Source organism: Ptychodera flava, chromosome 9 (assembly GCF_041260155.1).
Source record: "Ptychodera flava strain L36383 chromosome 9, AS_Pfla_20210202, whole genome shotgun sequence".
Classification (NCBI taxonomy): Eukaryota; Metazoa; Hemichordata; class Enteropneusta; family Ptychoderidae; genus Ptychodera; species Ptychodera flava.
In genome coordinates this window covers 11975107-11995558 of record NC_091936.1, presented here as the reverse complement: position 1 = coordinate 11995558, position 20452 = coordinate 11975107, and the positions used below count along the sequence as shown (strand labels likewise).

The 20452-nt window shown below is 37.9% G+C and overlaps 1 protein-coding gene across 1 annotated transcript; it reads right to left on the bottom strand.

Annotated features, from left to right (window-relative positions):
* Window positions 1-1040: 1040 nt before the first annotated feature.
* Window positions 1041-20304, bottom strand: LOC139140008 (protein XRP2-like). The gene is given in 10 exon segments (XM_070708997.1): window positions 1041-1395; window positions 4582-4681; window positions 4912-4983; window positions 5410-5538; window positions 6324-6427; window positions 7937-8109; window positions 9429-9520; window positions 13031-13042; window positions 13044-13149; window positions 20138-20304. Coding segments are annotated over 10 exon segments (1029 nt in total). The 5' UTR covers window positions 20209-20304; the 3' UTR covers window positions 1041-1225.
* Between the last annotated feature and the right edge of the window lie 148 nt (window positions 20305-20452).

Genomic DNA, 20452 nt, shown 5'->3' with positions numbered 1-20452 from the left:
CAACCAAACAGTCTGACAAGGTGTATTTGAAAACCTTTTGTTCACATAAAATTACTGAGATGCAGGTTTCAGAAGGAACATCTTTCAAATGACAATATTCATAGAACTATTGGCAAGGGTCTTTCCAAGTGATACAACACAAAGAAGATCCCATTGCAGGAGAACTTACATTGGAACAGATATTGGACATACCAGTTGTGTAGCAAAATCTACCAACATTCTCTCAGTCTTTGTCACCCTCTGTAGAATTATTTCAAGTTATTTCAACCTACAGAATAATTTTAAACCATAATAAGTTTTGTACTGAAGACCTGATGATGTTGATTAAGTAGTGCACGCTGTAAGTGTGATATTAATTGTGTTTTCACCCCTCTAAGTATGTACATGGAAAGTGCCTACAGCTGAAAACAATGGGGGAAAAACACTGTTCATTAATAATGTTGGTCTCTTTCTCTTCTGTCATATTACCACAGCAGTCTTGGACTGATTTACCTTATCAAAGTTTTTCTTCTCTTTTTAAAATAGTAATCTTATAATGTGCACAGATTTCAAGTTTATAACAGCCTACACTTTGCAGCTGAATTAAAATACATGAGAATACTTGGTGTATTTTGGAAAGTTGTCTGGTAACTTACTCCTTATAAAAATACAAAACAAACACATCAGTTTACAAGATTGGACGTCATAGGATTTTTGTTAGGGAAAAGGAAGAACATATGTAAAGAAAACTGGAATCTGTGCAGAGCATGAGTAATAATAATGTAGTGTATCTAGCCCCCATTGTCCCATGATTGAGTAGTAACATTTGAACAATCAGTGATCACATTATACATAGCTGCTGCATTTCATAGTATTCCTGGCTCATGTACACACAGCAAATTAGTATTTCTCTACTCATTTTAAGTATATCTTGCGCTGGGAATCTTGAAAGATGGAAGTTTTCCACAAGCTGCACACAGAAAATGGCAAGGTACTACATGATGTTGTCACTAAGTTGATAAGACAAGGCAACAGTCTTTGAAGGAATTGTCATGGGAGTTTGCCCTGACTAGAGAACACTTGGTCCATACGGCAGGGCAATTTTAACATTATCTTAGGGGGTATGTTTGTATCTGATCATCATGGAAAGCACCCCAAGCGAGCACTGATTACTACTGCCAGGAGATGTAACCCAGTGTTCTCCAGGTGTACCAGGGTGGTTCTTGATTTGAGAATGGGATATGTTCTACATTGACATCTGCATGTCAGCATAGCTGTAGAAATCATCAATGTTCTTCTGGGCACTCTCAGCATCACGCGATATGAAGTAAGTGGAGTCGCCCATGACAGATTGAAGGACAGATGAACACTTTTCAATAACTTTATCACCGTTGTACTGTAAACCTATCACAGGGCCTGTAAATAACAAAACATATATGTGTTGCCGATCATATTTCCATTGTATGCAGATGTGTGTTAATTACAGTCTGTTCCATTTTCCATTGTTCATTGCATTATTTGCAATTTTATTGATATTTCCATTGCACCCCATGTATAGTGTATATAAATGCTAATTTTTCATCACAATTTCCTCCTGTCTTCTTCTTTTCACCTTTGTAACCCCCTATGCCCCTTTGCAACGACAGTTTAGGGGTTATCTGCAGAGCATCTTGGAGTGGAAATACTGCTCTGAATTACAAAAATGCTTCTCTTGTAGACAAAAATTATTACTATCATACTCAATTTGTTTGTTTTCGCAGGCAGGCAAAATTTGTAGGGATCAAGATGAGGCCATAATTCAAAGAACCAGCTGCTTGAAGCTACCAGTCACAAGATCAAATGAGTGAGATATTCCATTTGATATCAACAGTTCTGACAATCATCTTATATCAAAACAAAACATTAAAACTTGATGAAATTAAATTTTTGATCCCGAAATTCATATACCTCAAAACAATCTTTGGAATAAACCACTTAAAAAACAAGTCATCGTTGATGACACAGTCCCCACTTGTTAATGGGTACTTTGATTACAGGTCCTCAGAGAGGATAGAGTCCTCTTCATTAAATCTGTGATAAAAATACTTTTGAAAAAATTCGCTGGATACATGTCTGAGTTATCGTTCAGGACATAAAAAAATCGTAATAAAATGGCCACACGGCGACCATATTGGATTGTATCACAAAACAAATTAACGTGCATATGTATGACATTAATCAATCTCCTAGCTTGTACCAACTTTTAATAAATTTGGTTGATACATGTCTGAGTTATGGTTCCAGACATGAAAAAAACGTAACAAAATGGCCACACCGCAGCCATATTGGATCGTATCACAAAACAAATTGATGTGCATGTGTATGACCAAGGTCAATGTCCTTGTACCAACTTTGAATAAAGTCGGTTGAGATATGGCAGAGTTATGGCCCTGTACATGAAAAAATCATGACAAAATGGACGCACGGCGGCCATATTGGATCGTATCATAAAACAAATTGATGTGCATAGCTATGATATTGGTCAATGTCCTTGTACCAAATTTGAATAAAATCGGTTGAAACATGCCTGAGTAATGGCTCTGTGTACATGAAAAAATCGTAATGAAATGGCCGCTTGGCGGCCATATTGGATCATATCACAAAACAAATTGATGTGCATATGTATGACATAGGTCAATGTCCTTGTACCAACTTTGAATAAAATCGGTTGAGATATGCCTGAGTTATGGCTCTGTACATGAAAAAAATCGTAACAAAATGGCCGCACGGCGGCTATATTGGATTGTATCACAAAACAAATTGACGTGCATATCAATGACATTGGTCAATGTCCTTGTACCAACTTTGAATAAAATCGGTTGAAACATGCCTGAGTAATGGCTCTGTACATGAAAAAAATCGTAATAAAATGGCCGCCTGGCGGCCATATTGGATCGTATCACAAAACAAATTGACGTGCATATGTATGACATAGGTCAATGTCCTTGCACCAACTTTGAATAAAATCAGTTGAAACATGCCTGAGTTACGGCTCTGTACATGAAAAAATCATAATAAAATGGCCGCCTGGCAGCCATATTGGATCGTATCACAAAACAAATCAACGTGCATCTGTATGACATATGAAGTAATCCTTGTACCAAGTTTGAATGAAATCGCTCCAGGCATCTCTGAGATATCTGCGTGAACGGACGGACGGACGCACGCACGGACGCACACACGGACGCACGGACACACGCACGGACATGACCAAACCTATAAGTCCCCCCGGACGGTGTCCGTGGGGACTAACAATCATCGTTGATGACACAGTCCCCACTTGTTAATGGGTACTTTGATTACAAGTCCTCAGAGAGGATAGAGTCCTCTTCATTAATTAGGTCTGTGATAAAAATACTTTGATACAGATGGCGCTCAATGGCCAAGAATGAGTTCCATGGTGATGAAAACATAAAACCAATGTAGGCCACCATCCTAAAGGTCATTAAATGACTCAACTAGGAATTAATCAACAGGATGTTGCAAAACATTTTTGCATCCTATCATAACACTGATAGATTATCACTGGTACCATATTTTATAAAGTTTGATGCAGTGCTTCTGGACATTCACCCTAAAAACAAAAGTTCATCATGTAAATGCAAATTGGCAATTAATTTATTGGATCGTATCACAAAACAAATCGACGTGCATATGTATGACATAGGTCAATATCCTTGTACCAACTTTGAATAAAATCGGTTGAGATATGCCTGAGTTATGGCTTCGTACATAAAAAAATCGTAACAAAATGGCCGCACGGCAGCCATATTGGATCGTATCACAAAACCAATTGACGTGCATATCTATGACATTGGTCAATGTCCTTGTACCAACTTTGAATAAAATCGGTTGAAACATGCCTGAGTTAGGTCTCTGTACATGAAAAAATCGTAATAAAATGGCCGCCTGGCAGCCATATTGGATCGTATCAGAAAACAAATCGACATGCATATGTATGACATAGGTCGATGTCCTTGTACCAACTTTGTATAAAATCAGTTGAGATATGCCCGAGTTATGGCTTTGTACATGAAAAAATCGTAACAAAATGGCTGCCTGGCGGCCATATTGGATCGTATCACAAAACAAATCAGCATGCATATGTATGACATAGGTCAATGTCCTTGTACCAACTTTGAATAAAATCGGTTGAAACATGTCTGAGTTATGGCTCTGTACATGAAAAAATCGTAATAACATGGCCGCCTGGCGGCCATATTGGATCGTATCACAAATCAAATCGACGTGCATATGTATGACATATGAAGTAATCCTTGTACCAAGTTTGAATGAAATCGCTCCAGGCATCTCTGAGATATCTGCGTGAACGGACGGACGCACGGACGGACGGACGGACGCACGCACGGACATGACCAAACCTATAAGTCCCCCCGGACGGTGTCCGTGGGGACTAAAAATTGAGAAAATAACCATCACCATAAAATTACTGATATTATATACATCCCAGACAAACATTAGACAAAACGCTAATGGTCTGGGAAAAAACATGAACAGTGGGCTTTTTAACTATATTATTTTTATTTAACTGTCAAAACTCACCACTTTGAACAAGTTGTGAATACCTAGGGTCACCCAGTATAACATTGGCTTCTTCAGGTCTCATAGTTACTTCCTTGGTCTGTACCAGAATACATGAACCCTGTGAACAATCCAAACATTAAGTCAACTGTTTTTTTCTCTCATAATGTCAAAAGAAAAAAAAAATCTTATACATGCATAAAACTGATAGCCAATTCTAGTAGGTTTGGTGATAATTCATTGAGTGTGCCAGTCACAAGTGTAGTATATCACCCTCATTAGCAGTCAACATGGAGGTATTGCCTTCTGAATAGGTCAATATGTGTTGCATATTAGTATAAGCTGTCTTACCTCTTCTCTGAGTTTATCTGTGAACATTTGTACTTTATCTTCAGCTTCCTTGGAACAAATGACCAGACAACACTGTGGCGGAAAAATGAAGATTACATCTCAAATGATGATAATTATAGTAATTTGAGGCTTCTCAAAATATCCTGATTCCGAGTATTGGGTTCTGTAAATCTGTACATTTGACCCAGCTGTCCAGTATTTTCCGCACAGTTTGCCCATTGCCCGAAAAATACCCCGGCATTTTCATTGCAAAACAAGTTAAAAAGTTTGTCGGTAGGTTTTTGATGAATTTGATTTGAAGGAGAGGCTTCCTTGCCCTTTGTAATAATTTACACAAAATGCAGTAATGAGTATTATTTGGGCAAGCAAATCAAATGATGATTACTTATTAACAACGGAGATTGTACATCGGTGTCAAAATCATGCAATAAATGCTGGTAGAGACTGGACACAAATGTTTATCAAATTATGACTTTTAGGGTGGTACTAAATACTCACTTCATCTGAACCTATCCTCCTAGAACCTGTTGTGAGAGGTACAACACTTTTCTCTGAGTCTGTTGATAAGTCCATCTGAGCAAACTGTTCAGTTGTTGGTTTTGGCACAAGGTCTTCCAACTTCAAATCCTTTCAAAAGCAATGAAAGAAAAGGTATTGCGCAATTGTTATCCAAGAGTTTGGAATCGTAGATTAAAAATCATTTAGTCATACAGAAATGGTTTCTCAGAAATAACAAACATCTTTGATCAAATAATTGTCACAGAGAAAATTGCCACAAATTGTGTTGGCAATCAGCAATTCAGTATCACTCATAAGATTTCTTCTCTTTCATCATATAATCACCTAAACTGATCTGCCTTTCAGAGTTTACAACAGCTAACTAATGTAGACCAACACATGGGAACATAAGGTCAATAGGGGCTACAAAAAATTCTGTGATAAGGAAATTTATGATGCATTTTGCAACTCCTTTTTCTTTAACTCAGTGAATGAATAAGTTTTGCCTTATACTGGTACATGTATTATGTAAAACACTTTCAAAAGTGGGCAAAGGGTCTTTTTCTTCAACAGCTTCCCCCAAATAGAGATTTTTGTTGTCTGATGAAGAGGTGTCACTGTCAGAAAGAGCTCTTTGCTAGTCTATGCATGTATACTGTGACAGTCCTGATTTCGGCAGTTAACTCATCTGTGAACGGCATGTACCACATGTATGTTATGTGAGGACTTTGGACTGCAAGAGGTTCATATCCCAGCAGCTTCATTAGAAACTTTCAAGTACCTAGCATCCTTTTTATGGGAGTCAGACAGGGCAATGCTGACTGTAGTATAAACCTATTCATGGTTACTCCAGAGTAACTGTGACATATTGTACAAATGTAAAACTATGCAGTATTGACTTAGAAATTACTTACAGCTGGTAAAAGTGACCAATTTGTTTCACCGGGCACTGGCGTGAAATCATGTATACTACTCCAGTTGTTGTTGTACACACTGAGATCTGACTTCTTGAAATGTTCTGGTGAAAGTAAACAAAGAATTAGCCTGTTGGTATGCAGACTTTTTCATTGGTATTCTGATTGTCAGGAAAGAGAATAGTTCACAGAGACCTTTTATCCAACTTAAGATGTGGCAAACAGTGGAAGTAATTTGATTTTTGATTCATAAAAACAATCAAGGTGTACATGTATGCTGAGAGATCCAATTATATATAGGTCGTGTATCTTACCCTATCCCTGACCGAACTCAATGAAATCAAGTACCACCCACAACTGACACAGCAGGCTTCTCAAACATGCAAAATGAAAGCTAGCCTAACGTAAATAATTACCAAATTCATTTACAAGATAACAAGTTTTTGTTATCATCCACTCTATGGGTCATGTGAGTGATCTTTTTGTCCAAATATGCTGTCAAAGAACTCAACATATAATATGATTGGTTGCAACTAGAATTTGTTGGAGGGAATTCAACAATGGTGCCTTATGTCACAGTCAGTGTTGGAGATGGTCATGTACCCATATATGACTGAATATTTCAGTCTGAAACAAGATGGTGAAAACTTCATTCACTTTACAGGCTTCAAAATAGAGCTACACGAGCAATAGACCAGAAAAGTGTTGAAAATTTTTTGTTGTTGAAGGGGCTATTCTAGACACATTTTCCATTAACCTGTTCATGCTGTATTGTTATACTCTGGAATGAAAAAGGACACATGGAGTGCTACAGACTCAGTACAAACATACCCACATGTACAATTGTGTCTGATAATGCACATTTCTGTGTGCGTTTGTGCAAGTGGGTTTGTTTGTAATATGGTTCATTCAAATTAGGGGTTTCACATATTCTCTGTAAACAGGTCTGCAATCACCATCTATAACAATTGTGTTATATTGGTCAAACCATTGTGGCGAAAAGGTTGGAGGTACACTGCTCATCTTTCATCTGCTCATGCTGCAAGTTTTGATTACTGAAGATCTTTTCTCATACACACTTAAAACCATGAAATATCATGAATGATGTACAAATATTACAGGAAATTCTAATTTTACTCTAAGTGATACTTTTGTCTTTGTACAAATGTATATCAAAGACAAATCACAACATTTTTGAAAGTAAGAAATTATGTAGAAATGATGAGAAATGGAAAGCTGTCTAATGCAATTTGTTTAAATCAGGGTACTTATCTTAGGTTTGGATCAATATACTTCTCCAATAATTTCAAAATGACTGAATATACATGTCAGTATGAATATGAAAAAGAATGACAATTCTGTTTTAGTTGGAAGTTTGTCTAAAAGGAGCCTTTTAAAACACTGTAACTTGATAGCCAAAAAGCTGTTGTGTGCTCTCACAAGTACCAGTATATCCTTAACACAGAAAAAAATAAAACGGCTTGAAGGCTTTTGTGACGTTTCTGCATTGAACAGATTTTGCCCTTTGTGAACACCGATGTCAACTGTGACCTTATTCTGAAGGAGACAAGACCTCAATAAAGTAGACAAGGCCTCAATAAATGTAAATTTACCTTTCAATTCTGGATAATAGTACTGAAAGCATCCAAATTTCATACCAGTCGATGATTCGATGATTGGCTGCGTCTGACAGCATAGGAACACGTCCATCTTTTTGCAATCCCTCGTCCTGAACTGTTGGCATGCTACTACGCACTTGCAGTCTTTGCAGTCCCGGAAATAAACACTACAGTAAAATGCCAATATGTACACAATGGTTACATTTGAACATCAATGCCACAGTAGATCATCAGTATGATAATGTATCTGACATAGCAAACGACTTGATCGTTGATGTAATAAATTATTTATAAAGCCAAGATTAAATTACCTTGTTTTCTAACAAAAGTAATTTCATACATATGTGTGTGTGTGTATGTGTGTCCATATATTATGCTTCTTCATTTACATTTATAGTGAAAATTTTAACTAAATAGACAATATTATTGTCTCCATCGTCATACCATAAAAAGACCTATCATTGAAATTTTAATGTACATGCACGTTTTCCAGCACAAATAGCAGTCACTTAAGACTGATGTTTAGCAATGTCAAATATTGGCTAGGCATGTTTTAACATTTGGAATATTCACTCTGTTCTATACCCTAATTTTGGAAAAATAATGGTAAATTTTTGCCATTTCAAATCACAAAGGATGTTCTACAATTTATACATGATGTCAAATGATTTCAATTCAACAAAATCACCAGATATACTGTAGCATTGCATATTAATTTACACACACACACACACACCCTAACACACAGCTTCACCATGTCTACTGCGGTATGATAAAACTGCCATTAAAATTTGATATTTTCCTAATCAAAGGTACCGGTATATATAGTAAAGTCTCATGTTTGATCTAAGGAAGATTGATCTAACCGCAGCACATGGAAGGAACTACTAATGCTCCACGCAGATATTGAATAGAACATGATGCAGTACCTATTCATACCTTGCTCGTTTATTTTTGCCGAAAGCTGATTTTATTTAATGGTTTTTATCTCCAGGATATATGCAGATAGAGTTGGAAAACCAGCTTCATTACCACAACATGAAGTCCCAACATGCCACAATGGCAGTAATAATTTGTTCCACATATTATGACAAACATCTCATGAAAAAAAATATTAGAAGACAGGCACTTTTTCCTCTAGTTGAATAATTTGATATATCACAATTGATTGCAGTGTGTACACAGTAATAATTGATTCCTTGCCATCAAAGACTCAGGAGCAAATTTTACAAATGCAATTTTGAGATACAATTTCTGAACATAAATATCTAAATTATTTATGATTATTTCTTTTTGAAGTTTGATTCTTTCTAACCTTCTTGAAAATGAATTAGAAATTTCATAGCCCAGTTTCGATTTCAATTTTTAATGACATGTATATAAGCTTGACCTGCTATTGGTATGACTCCATAACAAGCTTTGGGGTCACCAAGAATGGGTTTGCTTCTAATCACACACCTAGAAATATATTTAAGAAATGACATACCTTCCTTTAATTGGAGCAATAAATATCCTACAATTTATACAGTCATCCACTGTGATTGTTGCTGAATGGTCATAAATGTAGATGTTACAATCCTGTGGGATAACAATGTGTACATGCATTTGTTGAACTAGAAGTGTCCACTTCAACTGATGCACTAAGTCAATGTATGCTCACAATATTTGAAATGATACAATTTGTCCACAGTAAAAGAGTTAAGTCTTCTAGAAATTCATACACTATTGACATAAGAGATTTATACAAACTGAAATAATATTTTCTCGAGATACGACTGTTGAAGCGATTATTAAACTTCATTCTGGTTTGAAAGTGCATTGTGAATTTATGTAATTATTTTCATTCACATAATCTAGTTTTGTTTCCAATATTCTTTAGAAGTTGTTGTCAATTTTGGATAAACTTCACAAACAGATTTTTCTATTGAACTGATACGCCTTCCATTTTTGTTGGTCAATATTTTACTGAATGAACTGGAAGTCATGGTATCTACTACTGCATTATTAATTATCAAGATTTATGAAAAGATATGTTTGATTATCCTTGTATTCATCTACAGGTTTCAATTTGGAAATTATGTCTGTACACATGACATTCATGACCATATTATTTATACAAAGATTTACAACAGTGAGTCCAGTAAAAAGGGGGGGGGGGGGGGTCGTCGTAACTGCCCTCAAAGGTTGCATGTATATGGGAACCATACAACCAATGTTAACATTGTATCACAGATGTATGTACACTGGTGATTGATGAAAGTTAAACATGTTTGTCATAACGTATATTGTAACATTAAATGTTGCACCCTTATTGACGCAATGCATCCAGATATCACGCATGAAATAAATTGTTTGTAAATAAAAAATTCAAACAGGTACAGTGCCGACAAGTCCCTCCCTTTAAATAATGAGAGAATTATAAAAGTCATAGACTGGCTATGCTTGTTTGAAACTCAAAACAGAAAAATAAAGCTTAAAGCTGAAAAAGCTATGCATTTTATTCAATTCTGCTATCTCTTTCAGTTGCCTCTGATTCTACTTTACAAAGCACTTTATTCAATTCTCCTATCAGTTGTCACTAGTTCTACTTTGAAATGACCTTTTCTATAATATCGGGGTATGTAAACATTCAATAGATGTAAATTCATATTGACCTTAAATACAAAGGAAAACTAATTTGTTCAATATCTATTGTAGATGACACATTATCTTTCACAATACATGTACATGTACATGGACATCTATCACACCGTTGTCATAGCACTGAGCTTATTGACGCTTTGCTTATCAATATCAGAGGATGTTGCTCTACTGTTTTGTACTGATGCTGTGCTAGCTTAATGCAAGTGCTAGACTCATACAAATGTATAGTTTTCCTATGAACAATACACATTTTTTAGTTGGATTTATTTGGCAATATGGTAAAAAAATTTTGCAAAGTGCAGACAATTTTAGTGTTGAACTGTACAGTTGGATGATTGGCAAGCTTTTAATTCAATATGAAATGCCAAAATAAACATCTTGCCAAAGAGTCTCTGTTTTTTATGAAATTCTAGTAGACACACATGTAATTGGACATGTTAACGTATCAGCAGTATGATCAAGCCATGATCATGAACTTCCTGCTCAGGGCACACACAAAGATGACTTTTGATATATTAAACTGATCCTTTGCTATGTATTGTCTTAAATTGATTGCTGAGATAATTTACCTTGAATGGAAATTTGAAAAAACCTCCACGAGTGGTTCAAAGACAAATGAGAAAAAAAACACTGCTCATTCTTTATATTTGGAAATGCTGCCTAAGGATAAAATTATCCATTCTTTTGATTTGCTGTATGGATGTGTGTATCCTGGCATTGTAACAATGAACATCTAGTAACTGCTTGAATTTGTTTTTCCCTGAACTTGCATGTGAATCAGGTAAAATGAAAATTTTGATTTTCACTTCAAACTTAGCTTGCATGTAAATCAAGTATAACGAAATTCAAAACACATCAAAAAGTAAAATGCACTCCATTTCCCTGTATACAGGTCCACACTCCCCATTGAGAAACACTGGGTTGGACTAAACCATGGTGGTTAAAGGGTGAAGTGTCCACATACATGGAGTTCACTGTTTTCACATATTATTTTCATTGTTTTATAAATATATGTATCACCACTCATATATTAACATTTGACATACTGAGACTGAAAAAGATACAGATTTACAGAAACAACTTGTAGTTTCTGTGAACCACATTTCCTTTTTATCATTAAATTCTATGAAAATTTTCCAAAGTACATACAGTAGCTTTGAGACAGAAAAGCAAGGGAAGCGTATGATTACATCGGCTTATTTTCATATCAACACAGTCAGTATACCACTGCAATGTTTCTACTACTGTAACAGTAAAACACAGTTGTCTAACTTGATGAGATTGAATCCTATAGTGCCATGCATGAATTTAATGCAGAGAAAATCTGGTCACAAATTTTTACCTCATTACAAGAAAAGAACTTACATCCTTACAATGATTAAAGTAAAATGCAAATTAATGCTGTTAACCTCTTTATCTGGTGGCAAATTTCAATTCACTGTTATCACCATGTTTGTATTCGCTGACGCAGGAATGTATAAAGAGGTATTTAGCAGGCATTGAAAGGTATCCATTGTATTGTACATGACGTACACAAGTGTAAAAGGAAATTTATGTATGCTGCCACTTTATAGCTGTAATATTGCAATGTGACATGATTGATCACATCCATAATCTATAATACATATGTACGCCTTGTTATTAAAGTAAATCAAACCATATAAAAATGCATGCTGACATTGCTAAAGCTATATCTATTCCATATATTGTCTTTAAAATTTCAATTTTTGTGTTTCCATTTAGTGAACACATCCAGTTTGTTCAGTTACTCTCTGGGGATTTTCGCATTCCATTGACTCGTCATGATTTATCGGACCAAAATAAAATTTTTAATCAAAGGCAAACTGCCGTGGCTTATTTTATGGACATTTGATTTACACAATTTAATGTCAATGTGATAATGAAATACATGTTCTGGTCATATGAGTCAAATTTTGATGAAATATCAGTGTACAAAGAACACTTTCATCTCCCAGTACATGTACATGCTGATGGAATTGCCACCTCATTAGAATTTCTGGTTTGCATTTCTTCTTGAAGGCAAATCACACACGTCTAATGTGGCCTTTCTATAAACATGAGTGCATTGCAAACAACAAAATCCTCACTGCCAATATAAAAACCCACCGAAAGCTAGTTCGGCTAAGCTGTGATTAATTAACGTAAACCTCTTTCAATTTTCCCTAGCCGTGAGTACTTTAACTGCAGATATTCAAATTCTAAGGAATGTCTGTCTGAAAGCTTTTTTTGTCCATGAGAAACTGAAATCACCTCAAATGGCACATTTATGAATCGAGGACAATACTCAATGTATCAAGTAAGGAATGCATTATCTGCGTGGTATATTAAGCGAACATTCCACAGTAAGGTAAAATACAGGTGTTGTGTTACCTGTACATTGTAAAAGATGGCAGATTGACCTTGGAGAAGAGAGTATCTACTCACCTCGCAATTATTGAAGAATGAACTGTTGTCCGTTAATTGTACCAGGTACTCTGCCGACCGTTTCACCTTTCAGGTTTTCAATGGTGAAATCCTTAGGGTCTGGTCTGTCTTTGCGTTCCCTATCCAGTGTAGAAAATGGATGGAAGAGGCAGTTAAAGAGACTGGAGTTGTCGGAACTGCTGTGATACTCAACTGCGTTACTCATAGAGACGTTTTTAATTACATGCGCTATCCAACCGTAACATCAAGTCAGTGAAGCCATGAATTGCATAATGTCAGACACAATAGCCCAATGACGAGTGATCATCTTTATCGTTCTACTGGGACAATGGACTCGTAAGGTGTAAATTTCCCATCGGCGGGTACGTTTTCCTCGTGACAGCAGCGTCAGACACACACGTCATCCGACAACTAACACTTTCAGTTTACTGCTTTCGCGAAATGCCTAGTCAGAACACTCAGTAGCAACATTTCAGATGGAGCAAATCTCAAGTCAATTCTCCTGCATGATAGGTACACAATGTGACATGAACACACAACCTGGTTTGGTCAGAGTAGCTCCTTGTCAATGCATGTTTACATTTGTTGACAAGTTGTTGAACACATGCACGGTTAATAATACCGAGATGCCCCGGGAGATTTAGTCAGCTTGGCATTCCACTGTGACACAACAATACCTCTTGACAGTGCGGTGAATAAATTAACCTGTTGATTCGCTAGCAACAGTTCCAAGGAGTTAAAACTATAAAATACAGATCTATTCAAGTATATATCTAGCTCCTATTTGACTGTTCCCTTAGGTCTCCTTATGTGTGACACACAACATTCTATCTCCCTTGCCTTCTGCTTGGAACAACCAAGTGAAGAGTTGTCGATGATGGGTAATTCTTCTATGTACAAATTTCTTTCATGCTCCAAAGAGTCACACCTATGAGTATGGCCTACTTGAGGTGGAAATTAATTCACAGGTATACAATGATGGCTGTTGTCAGACAGAATCATCCACCGATGGGTTGCTCCTATGTTCCAGACGAGTTACCATCCATGAATGTAAACACTCACCACTCTCTCACTGCCAATGGCTTACTGCTAGGGAACACAGACCCCTCAGCTTTTTGGAAAATTTTACTTGATTTGGATCTAATACAGGGGCACCCTTGGCTTACAGACTATTTGTGTGATTGCCACTGCACTCCAGTACATTGACTCATTTGTTGTTTCATGATGGCTGTGTCATATGCCAAATTTATGAAGCAAAGACTAAGCATATTTTAATTTCTAGAATTTGTAAAATTACAGGTTTAATATTTTAGAATGCATGAACAATCAATGGGGATAACCTTCCATGGCATAGCTGCAAACCTTTATTCAATCATTCCCACGTTCATTACCAAAAACTTAGATGGTACAAGGGGCATTTCAGCCATATTCACTCAGACCACATCAGAAGCACCATGCAATATTCATAATACATTTCATTTTTGTGTGGCTACCACTGAAAATATGTGATAGGCTATGACAAGTACAATGTACAGATGACCGAATTCTTTCAAGCTCCGCTGACTGTACAAATTCCTTCACAAATCTGTGTTGCATGCATTTCAGTATATCTTCTAACTGACATAACTTTTCTTGAATTTTTCCTTCTTATTGTGCGAGAGTATATCACAAAGATATCGATAGGAATTGCCTTATCTAGTCACCTCCCTGAAGTTGTTATGAATATGATCCGCGACACGTGTACTATACTTGTACCAGGTATTGTGGTATACTGTACAGGTAGACAACCTGAAGTAAACTGGTTGGCAGTAAATTGGCAAATGTCCAACTTCATCATCATAAAGGAGTACAAATTGCAGCATAGAGTGGGCCAGTATTGGAAAAGGATATTAGGTGTACATGCTTTACTTCTGGGGAATTCAAGTCAATAATGAGTGCAGAGTTTGAACTGCAGAATGAAAATGCTACAGGACAGCAGGACAGTCACAATCTTTTGGGTTAACAGCTGTTTTATTTTCTGAAAGTACTGTTATTTTGTTGCGTAATATAGATGGCAAATTGGGAGACTTCATGGTTAAAAGGAAATAGGGAGGAGTACATGTAGATGAAATAGAAAGCGGGTGGGGTGGCTCAAAAAGAATCTACAGAAATGGATCATCCATTTCTCTAGATTCTTTTCCAGTTACCCAGGATGTACATGCAGCTGATGCTTAGAGGGTCAGATGATTGGCATGTACAATAGAATGCTATTGGAAAGGCAGTTATTATGAAGAGATTGAGTGGTCTGCACAACATGAACTTTCAACCAACTTTGAAAATATTTTAACTCAGAGGAATCATTGTGGAGAACACACTTGTAATTTACATGCTAAATTTTAGATAGACTAGATAATTTTGCCTTGACTTTTGTCAGTTTATCCATATCTAATACCTTGCTATTGAGATATTTGAAGTAACATGTTGGAGTTGCATAGTGCTGCAAGTGATTGTAGGTTTGTTGCTGAAATTACCTAAGTATACAACATGACATGGCATAACACACTCAAAATTGGTAGCTGTTGATAAGCATTTTGGACATAGTTTGTCTGTTTTGCACTTGGATGTGTTTGTTGCAGCAGCTGAAATCAGGTCAATTGATATTATCTTACATTTACAAACATCACTACTACCAAGTATGTTTGCCTCATATGTGTATTACTGGCACCCATCAATGTGTACACAACATTCTGGTAAGAATTGAAGGGCGCCCTCACACAGATTTCTTGAGACTGGAATGGAAGGTACATGTTGATTGAAGCTAAGCTCAGGGGTGGGAAAACTTCAACTTTTGTGTTGCAGCAATGCTAAGTGAAAATGACTGCTACATTTACGACACACTGCACAAAATGTATACACAATTAAAGCTTTCATTTCCTTTTTAAGTTATGCCCTCGAATAAGTTTCATTGTTAATTCCTGCCGAGCGCCCTTGTCCGTTATTCTCCCAAGTCAGTAGAAAACCGCCCCATAATATGTGCCTGCAAAAGATTGGCTCTCCTGCATGTTATCCTGCCAGGCATTTTGGCTGAAATCGCCCATTTTCAGGGTAGTTTAGCCGTACTTATACGTGTTAGACTTCGATAATTTCTACATGCCCGTAGACAGGGGAAGGAGCTCAAGGGTTGCTGCAGAAAAAAATTGAGGTCACCGGCTTTGTTTGCCCCTGGGAGTGCGTCATTTTATTGCCGTTTCATGTTTATTTTTTCGGAAATAAACTCCTTCAGTATTACGTACGTCCGCTAGGCACAAACATCACCTCACTCGTCTGTTAGTCAGAGACCCTGAGGGTCGTGCTAGGGTGCAGAAGCACCGTCAAACCTGTCCTGTTTCCCCAGGGTAGGGTCATTGAATACGTACCTCCAACGACTTGGCAGTGTAGCACAAAAACTACGTTTTTGCCGTTGTATTAACGACATGGCTGAGCCATTGAAGCACAGCTTTACGTAGTTTTGCCAGCTCAGTTGGGAGTTGGCTTACGAGTGTTACCGTTCATTACTGACTTAATCGAGTGGTCCTCAGTCAGGTACGGGTTTGTACCGACATGGCTTGGGCTGCAGCTAACCAGTGATAACCAGTCACTACCCCCAAGTCTTCAGTTCACTTTTGCGATGCACGGGTGCAACGCAATATGCTTCCATTGTTCTAGCCATCGACGTGTCCACATGCTGGCAGCCATATTGTACTGCTAGCTGGTTTGCATAACAAAAGCAGTCCCTGCAAATGCAGGCGGTATCCCCGTACATGTAGCATATTGACCTCATGTCACCTTTTGAATTCTCTGTACGCAAACAGCGTACGTAGTTACCAATGCGTCGGCAAGAGGATACGTTTGCCTGCAAACCAGAGCCAATACTTCGGACGATGGAATAAATAAAAATCCAAAGCTACGTCCATTGAATGGCATGGCCAAGGCGGTGAAGGACGTTGCCTGGCTTGAACTTGCAGAGCTGAAGCCCAGCTTAGTACGTCGGACACCAGTTTGTAATGGTATTTCCGAGTCGTTCATATCCGTTCCATGGGAGGAACAAGTCGAGCCGTCCCGTCAAAAATACGTTCTCATTTTCAGTCACGCACAACTGAATAAGTGACTTTCGTCTCGCACCATCGGCATATCTGCCAAGTCGTTTGCAAGAGGTAGCCTTCTAGATTAGCATTGCCGAGTTGGTCAAGTTCGGCAGCAATCTCTATAGTGCCAGGCAGCCAAGTACGTCCAACTCCGCCAGAAAACGTCACCATGCTATCCTGCCAAGTCCGCTAAAAAGCGGTAAAAAAAAACCAGCCCCCCTCGGGTGTGGGGGACTGGCGGACAGGTTTCTGCACCTTTCCCTGTCTATCGACTCCCTGCGAACCCATTTCGAGGGAAAAGGCGTTCCTTGTCAGAAAACCTGTCCTCGGATGACCCCTAAACGCACAGGGGTTTGCTACACGTAGTTCCGTCGACTAGGCAGGAAAGGGGGTACCAAAAAGTAGCCCGATTTCCACCGCCTTAGGAGAATAACGGCCGTGGCTGCTCAGCTTCTAGCTACACCGAATTTCAAGCGGATTTTCACCGACTTGGCAGGAAAAGGGTTAATCTAATCCGGAGATAAAAATATGTTCCCCTTACTTCTTTGCACAGTGGTAGAGGTAAGAACATATCTATCTTTTCATAACCAGTGCAATACCCTATGTAATTTTATGACATTGAAAACAAACTCACTGGAAGATATTATAGGTGTGTGCAAGTAAACACTGAATAGTTCTTTGAAAAACGACAAATATATTCACAATACAATGACACTATAAAAATTGGTAACAAAACACAAAAGATTGCAATCAGGAAGTAATTGCAGTTGCAACATAGACGCAGCTTCAAATTGGAAAGAAGAAACTAGTCATTCCTTGGAACAAATCGTCCATTTCACAGGCCTTATCAAAGGTAGCATGGTAACTTTCTGTCATTCAATGGAACTGTCAAGCTTCTGTGTGTCCCCCCTAAAAAATTTCTTTTTTGTAACTGGTCAAAACATATCAGTACACTGTCACCGGGTCAATCAGGACATTACAAAATTGCAATAAAAGGACAGCAACCTGTTGAACATTAATACTATTGGTGCTGCCCAGCTTCTAAAATGATGTTGAAATCCCAATTTTCAACTTGAGTTAAAAAAGCTTTTTGTGTACTGTCCAATGTTATTCACTTTCAACAATAATATTGCATAAAATTGTATGGGCTACGTTTGCAAAGCTACAATACACTTAAAGGAGGAGAATAATAAAAATGTTTTCTATTGTTTCATAGAACAAACACTATGAATGTTTCAACAAAAGTTACAGTTGTTATCTCTTAAAGAGATAACAACTGTAACTTTTGTTACACTAAGAGTCTTTGATGATTTGTGAGAAGTGCAAGAACCATCAACGGCAATAAAGTATACCAACTTTCTAATGAGATTCTCAACATTTTTCCATGATCTCACTTGTGCAAAAAACTAAAGGTAGCATGACATCAACATACAAGCATATTTGTCGCTGACCAAAAAAGACAAGTCCTAATGACATGTTCATGATATTCCCTCAGATAAGTGGGTTGTACAGAGGGTTGCCAGACACTTCGCACCAAAACCACTTTGCACCATACCATTTTGTCCCATACCATTTCGTACCAAAACCACTTCGAACCATTAAAGCCTTTACCAAAACCTCTTTGCTCTAGGATTTTGGTCGCCATAAAACCATTTCGCTCCAAAAACAAAGCCGCTTCGCCCCAAAGTATCATCAACCAGTAAAGCTGAAAATAATCAACCACTGCCATCAAAGTTTTCATCACCTATCTATCATCCAAGGACAGTCCGACTAAAGTCTTGAAAGTGTACATGTTTTGAGAAGATGACATCACACAATTCTGCACAAGACACCGGAGTTTAGCATTCAGTAGTTTTTTTTTCTAATTCTACCGTTTACGGTTTTATTCCAGAATAAATGGTCCATGGTAGCCAAAATGTCCTGATACAGTAATGCTTCCAAGTGGCAGGTAAAAACAACGCTGTGATACATCTTGGCATCGTTGTTTTAGGACGAGTTGGTTGTATTATAAAGGTACTATATACTGAGGGCATAGTGGTTTTAATTAGCTGTGGAAATGCAGCTATAGATCTGTTGGCGGGGTAGTGTGCGTCTATGCGGGTCATCAAAAGGTCACGCCCGTGGCAGGCTTGACCTTTTGATGACCCTACCCCGCCAACAGATAGCTGCGTTTCCACAGCTAGGTTTTAGTATGAGGTGGCATTTGGGGCGACCTGGCATGGGATGAGGTAGTACTTGGGGCACGGTTACCCTACCCCAGTAACCATACTTGGGAAGATGTGGTTTTGGTATGATATGGTTTTGGGACGAAGTTGTGTGGAGCAACATCGTTTTGGTGTGAAGTGTCTGGACCCGTGCAGAAGTATCTAATGCGATGCACAACCAGAAAAAAAACATTAAATAAATAACCACATTGTTGGCACCATGGTGCATACTCTCGTTGCCCTCAGCACGTGTTTTTGCCTAGCCTGGTAAGGATAATAGTACCAACAACACTTGTTTACTGCACTATGAGTGCGATTCCGTCCGTCGAGATTATTCTGACAACGGGTGCAACTCTGCGACAACCATGTTTGAGATGTCACACGAGAAATAATACACCTGTATAATTACACTTTTAATTTACGACACAGTTACTCCAGCCGTACATGCAGTTACACCGTGTTTTGTGTACCCACGGTGGACGTGGAATAATTTGAAGCGAGATCTACCGGGGTCCATGGTTTACCGTAACGATGGAGGTAGCACACTGGCTTTCAATGACCGCGCGTAGTAATTAATAACTGTGTGAATCCATTGTCGTGCGATCAGATTCATGCTTATAATATCTATCTATTAGCATCAAAACAACTGTGCCACGACATATGTTAACCTATCTGACCGGTGGAATGTCAGATAGGGTCAGCCTTGGCTTTCGCTGACTTACAGTGTGGTTTGACATGTTTGAGCCTATTTCAACGAACGCTAATATATAGGGCGAAATATATTTCCAAGTTGACCTTACCAGCTATAAACTTTCGGTGCTTCATCTTGCTGCCCTGACTCGTCTCCCGGTTTTGGCCAAAGACAACCCATTGTTGCGGTCCAAGAGCAATTTACAAAAAATTTACTGGACAGCAAATATTTCTATGCAGACAACACCGCAATTCTTGTCAGACGTCTCCTTGTTTAAAGTCTCGTTTAACGTCACGTGATAAAATTAATGTGGCGAAAGAATTGAACCATTTCCGATATATCTGGGCTAAAACATATATATAACTCAACACTGTGCTTATTTGTTTTAATTTATCCTCAACAGCCGCTTTGGAGAGTTCACGTG